Consider the following 5,238-nt stretch of genomic DNA (forward strand, 5'->3'; position numbering starts at 1 on the left):
ACTTGAGTTCTAAGAGAAGCAATGGCACGACTAATCTTCTGTTCCTTTTCGATTTTGGGTATGTCGGACTGGCCAAAAATCAAAAGGGTCCCAAGAAGAACAACAGAGCAGGCAAACATAGGGAATGCATACACCAAAAGAGAAAACACAAAAGGAAATTCTCTATGCAGAAATAACAAGAAAAGCAGCATTCCCACAAGAAATGGATGATTGCAAAGTGATATGTAACATGTTCTGATTGAAATGCTCACATATTTCATGATCTTAACTCCAATTTTTAACACTAATCCCATGATTACTTCCGCTGAATTATAATTTTAAGCTCCAATCTGCATGAATATATATATATATATATATATAATTAGACAAAACAGTCATTTGGGTACACCCAATAAATCAAAATTAAAAGCAGAAAATTATGAAAAAAATAACAAAACATACCACCTCAGAAGTTGAACCAAATGAAAATTCCAGGAAAATTAGATGAAGATGGACCCAATACCTGGAAGCAAGAAATTGAAATAAAAGTTTAGACTTTTGGAAAAAAGAAGAAAAAATGGAAATGAAAAGTGGTTGGAGAGAAAATGAAAGGACTCACCAGAAGAGGAAAATGGCACTGCAAATATCAGAGAAACTTGCATTTTGTTATTGGTAACCATGCAATTGCAATTTTTCAAATGCATTCTCTGATCAATCAATTATATTTAATGATAAAATTAAGCTTGAATTAAGAATGTTTGATGGGTAATGTGAGTGGAAGGGATGATCACTGCGAACCATGGACGATGGCAATTGAATATCCATTTTTTATTTATTTATTTTGTTTTGTTTTGGGTTTGGTCAGAAGTTCAAAGTCTCACCGCCTCAAACAACGGATGCTATTCACGTAAAAAGTGCTTTTTCAGACTAAACATTGGTATTGAACCTATATGGGTTTTGACCAGATTTTTGAATGATTACGATTAACTTCGTCAATTTTTCTATTTATAAAGTTGCATGTGATTCACACATAATATTTCAGAACCAATGCGTATTAATATTTCAGAAGTCACAATATCTTTCAAAAAGATCATGTGCGAGTCGTGCAACTTTTCCACAGAGAGAGTTATAAGGATATTGGATAAGTATACAATTAACACCATTAAAAGATTTTGCTTTGTTCACCACCTTCAACCAGCATAGTACCTAATACATTCATTTTTCATCAGCTCCCTTCAATGCCAATAATGCAGCTCCATAAGCAGCCTCCGTTTGAGTTGCACGACTCACCGGCAGACCGAGTACCCTCTCTCTTATCTTGGTCCATTTCTCGTTCTTGGCACCACCTCCGGCTGTGAACACTTGATCAACTTGAGTTGCTCCTAGATCCTTCAGTAAGCTGTAAGCTTTCGCCTGTTTCAGTTCACAAGTGAAGGTTTCAGTGTCATCAGCCTCTGATTTTGTTTATTATGTCTCTCATATTTCCATGGTGTTTGTTTATCAAGCTTGATTAGAGGGAAGGAAATCTCCGTACCTCTATACGCGCAATGGATTCAAGAATCCCATGCAGAAACTCCACCTCACTTTCTGGGCGTGGATGTAACCTGCACAAAGAACAAAAACTAATCAACCATCCAAAATACACTGGTGAGTTTGTTCGCAAGGACGCAAACATGTGCATAAAAGCACATGTGAATGTGTCTTCGTGTATAGTTAGTCACAATAAAAATACATGAGATGTCTGTTTTGAGCTACATTTTTTTCTTCAGGCAGATTATGCTTCCATAAAATGATCATTGTAGTGTTAAATGACCAAGCTGTGGAACATGATCCTATGAACATTGTTAAGCCTGACGAAGCTTAAAATGCTAACGTATATACCATGAACTTGGTGCATTCATTGTGCTCTGCTTCCGGTGAATAAACTAATGCGAACATGTAATGTTTCTAGAGAAACCATGTTACCGTGCACTACTTTTATCGCGCAAACAAATGACCAAGTTTCTGCACATTAAGGTCCAAGCTTATATGCAAAAAGACCAGGATAAATTGGATGATACTATCAAATATCTATCATAACAAGATCCATTCTAATTTATCTCAAAAAGTACAGACAGTACAACGTACCTAGGAGCCAAATTTGGATCTGCAACTGGAAACCTCTCGCCAACTGTTTGCAGAGGGTAGTAGTCTAGAAAAGATGTTTCCATGGGATTAATTTGCTCGCTCAATTTCTCTAGTTGCTCATCAGTAAAAATTTGTCTAAGAACAGCTCCACCAGTATTTGATGCGCCTCCAACAAGCCACTTATCATCAAGGCGATGACTATACACTCCAAACCGCGCATCTTCAATCCTAGTGGTGCTCAGAAGTTTTATTGCGAGTGTAGAACCTAAAGAAGTGACCTATATACAAAAACTACTTACAGTTCAAAACATAAGGATCAATAGTGCTCGAGTGCATTGAGAATCAACAAAATCTCAGGAAACTAATACATGCATCATCTGTATATGTGAAAAACAGCACTATCAAATTCAAAGAATGCAGCAAGACAGGGTTTGCAAAATATTTGAAGTGCTGGGGTGTAAATTATGGTGGAAAAAAGAACAAAGTGCGATGTGAATAGAAATTTAATACTCAGCGATGTGAGTCTGCCAGTATGGCTACGGCTATCCCAAAGAAAATTTTCACATCAAGAGATACGTATAATACAACTAATTTTGAGTGAGTAAAAAGGAACACAGAGAACTCGCACAGCTTTCCCAGGTTGTGTTGCACGAGCTGCTAGAAACGCTGCTATACTATCAGTGGTTCCTGTGCATACAACACAATCATTTGGGAAACCTGCAAGGACATTTTATATATTGTCAGGATAACAGTGCAGAAAGATGCTAAGACATGTACTGCATAACTTGCAGTATCTCTTCACCATTCACTCTAAACCTGAGTAAACAAGCGGTAAAAAGTTATAAGTACATAAATGTATAAAATGATGTGTCCACTGCCAGCCAAGTTGCAAGAACACATACCGAGATCTGATCTTATGTCATCTTTCAGACGACCAATTGAAGTTCCAGGAGCTCTCACCGATGGTAAAAGTTGTGAATATGGCTGAGAGAGAAGCCAAGGTGGATAGGACTCAAGCTCAGGATCATAACCCACCTAAGACATGTACAAATAAAATCGCGTTATCTAAAAGTAGATATTTAATCATTTGTAGGCAGAAGATGTAAAAAAGAAACCTAAAAACGGATCGCTGAAAAACTACCTTCAGAGCATTATTATAATCAGACACTCCAAGCTTTCCATGAAGAAGCCATAACAGCCAATCTGCTTGATGTAACAAAAGTGCAGATTTTTTGTTTGAATTGTCATTCTCCCACCACGAGACAAGCTTGCACAGAGTGGAGGAACCAGAGCAGACTGTATGATTCAGAGGAGCAATAGACTTTACTGTCGGTAAAGCATCAGGGCAACTCTCATTATAGAGGAAGGTCTACATAACGGTTCCCCTGTACTGCTGCATATTCAAATTCAAAAGCCTACTTCAAATGCGATTATACAAAAACAAGCATAAGCATCAAATCTCTAAGCTAACCACCTGTCTACAATCAGAGTAGTTGCCGAAGTCCCATCAATGGAAATGGAAGCAATAAGCTCACGGAGATGGGATGGAACGTCTTCAAGCAGCGAGAAGAGCGTCGCTTTCCATGAACGTGCCCAATCCACTTTTTCTTGACTCTTTCTAGACAATGTAAAGAATATATCAAATACTTGGACTATAAAATATGATGCAGTAACTTAGGAAACGGAAACCAGTTCATTCTTCTTAATAATTATAAGATCCGCCGTATCGAAATCCAATTTTGACCTCTGACCTATCAAATTATACACGAAAACCACCAATTCCACGTAGCTTCACCATTGTACGATACTGCACAACTTTTTCTTTCTTGGTCGAAATTTTTAACAAACAACTTCTGACTGAAAATTTAATAATTCACTCCCTCCTCAACCGTTCTATATGAGAAAATCAAGTATCAAGAAACCACCACAACCCCATTACAGTACCATTCAACAACTCTGGTTCAAGCACAAGCATTGTACCAATTTTTAACGCATACACTACACTCCCTGTATTAGTCGTCAGAAGAAATGATTTCGAAAATGGTTTCAAGCATTTTAGTGAAATAAAATTGACCGCATGGACATGCTCTATTAAGAACCTCACTATATGAGGACTGACCGTATATTAGAGAGCGTGTCAGCAATGTGGTCAGTTTTGTGTGTCGAAATAGCGTTACTCAAAAAACTAAAGTTTGAGAGAAATGATCAGCTGCGTAATACCATAAAAAGAGGGTACACTCTCTTTCCCTCAGCATGAATAGTCCCTCGCTTGTCGATGAGGGCAAACCTCGCTCCGGAAGTACCGAAGTCCATTCCGAGATAAAGCCGCTCCTTCCCAACTGAAACACCAACCTGAGCTTCATCATTATTGCTTCCAACAGCCATTGGTACTGTTGGACCTCTTGGCTGCCATCTCGGTCTTGCTTGCTTGTTATTCACGCCATTACACAGCCCATTTCTTGAAAATTCCGTCCGTGGACTGAACATCCCTGAAGCATCAAACACTTAACAGCTTGAACTTGATGCACAACTACTATAATTACTTGGTGTTAGTGATGAGAGAGAGAGAGAGAGAGAGAGAGAGAGAGAGAGACCATGTGTATGTGTATGTGTCGGGGATGTTGACCATGGAAACAGGAAGGAGGTTGCAGTCGCAGGATTGTAGAGAGAAGCAAGCAGCATGCTCTTGCAATTGTGGTGCTCTGTGCTTTTAGCTCTACTGGGATAAGTGACGAGGGGACGGAAGGAGCAGCCTTTCAATTGGGACTCACATGAATGAACTTGGGCCTATTTTCGGTCTCCGTTTTGGGCCCTTGGGTTCTCCTTATTAAGTCGTTTTGTTTTTCATTTTTTCTCGTATTATTTTGTTTTAAGAAAAATAATAAATACACACCATTTTTTAGCATAACGTGAAGAGAAACGCAAAGGTATCGTTCCAATGTCAAGAAATGAATTGTAATATATAACTCACAAAATTCAATTTATTTTGAATGAGAAACGAATGTCAGCTTCTAGACTTTGTGCAAATTGAAATGAGATGACGAATTTTCATAAAGAAAACTTATGATTTCAATCCTCCCATTTTTTAGGAATTTTGAAGGGATTAAGTGAAGCATTCTAGACACAAAGTAT

The 5,238-nt window shown here is 38.1% G+C and overlaps 1 protein-coding gene across 1 annotated transcript; it reads right to left on the minus strand.

Annotated features, from left to right (window-relative positions):
- Window positions 1-1,025: 1,025 nt before the first annotated feature.
- Window positions 1,026-4,890, minus strand: LOC103962075 (D-ribulose kinase). Its single transcript, XM_048581080.1, is given in 10 exon segments — window positions 1,026-1,392; window positions 1,514-1,583; window positions 2,107-2,384; window positions 2,735-2,823; window positions 3,009-3,141; window positions 3,248-3,471; window positions 3,474-3,499; window positions 3,581-3,720; window positions 4,327-4,595; window positions 4,701-4,890. Coding segments are annotated over 10 exon segments (1,515 nt in total). The 5' UTR covers window positions 4,789-4,890; the 3' UTR covers window positions 1,026-1,194.
- Window positions 4,891-5,238: the final 348 nt, after the last annotated feature.

Source organism: the organism of the source record quoted next, unplaced genomic scaffold (assembly GCF_019419815.1).
Source record: "Pyrus x bretschneideri cultivar Hongxiangsu unplaced genomic scaffold, Pyrus_bretschneideri_v1 Contig16, whole genome shotgun sequence".
Taxonomy (NCBI): Eukaryota; Viridiplantae; Streptophyta; class Magnoliopsida; order Rosales; family Rosaceae; genus Pyrus; species Pyrus x bretschneideri.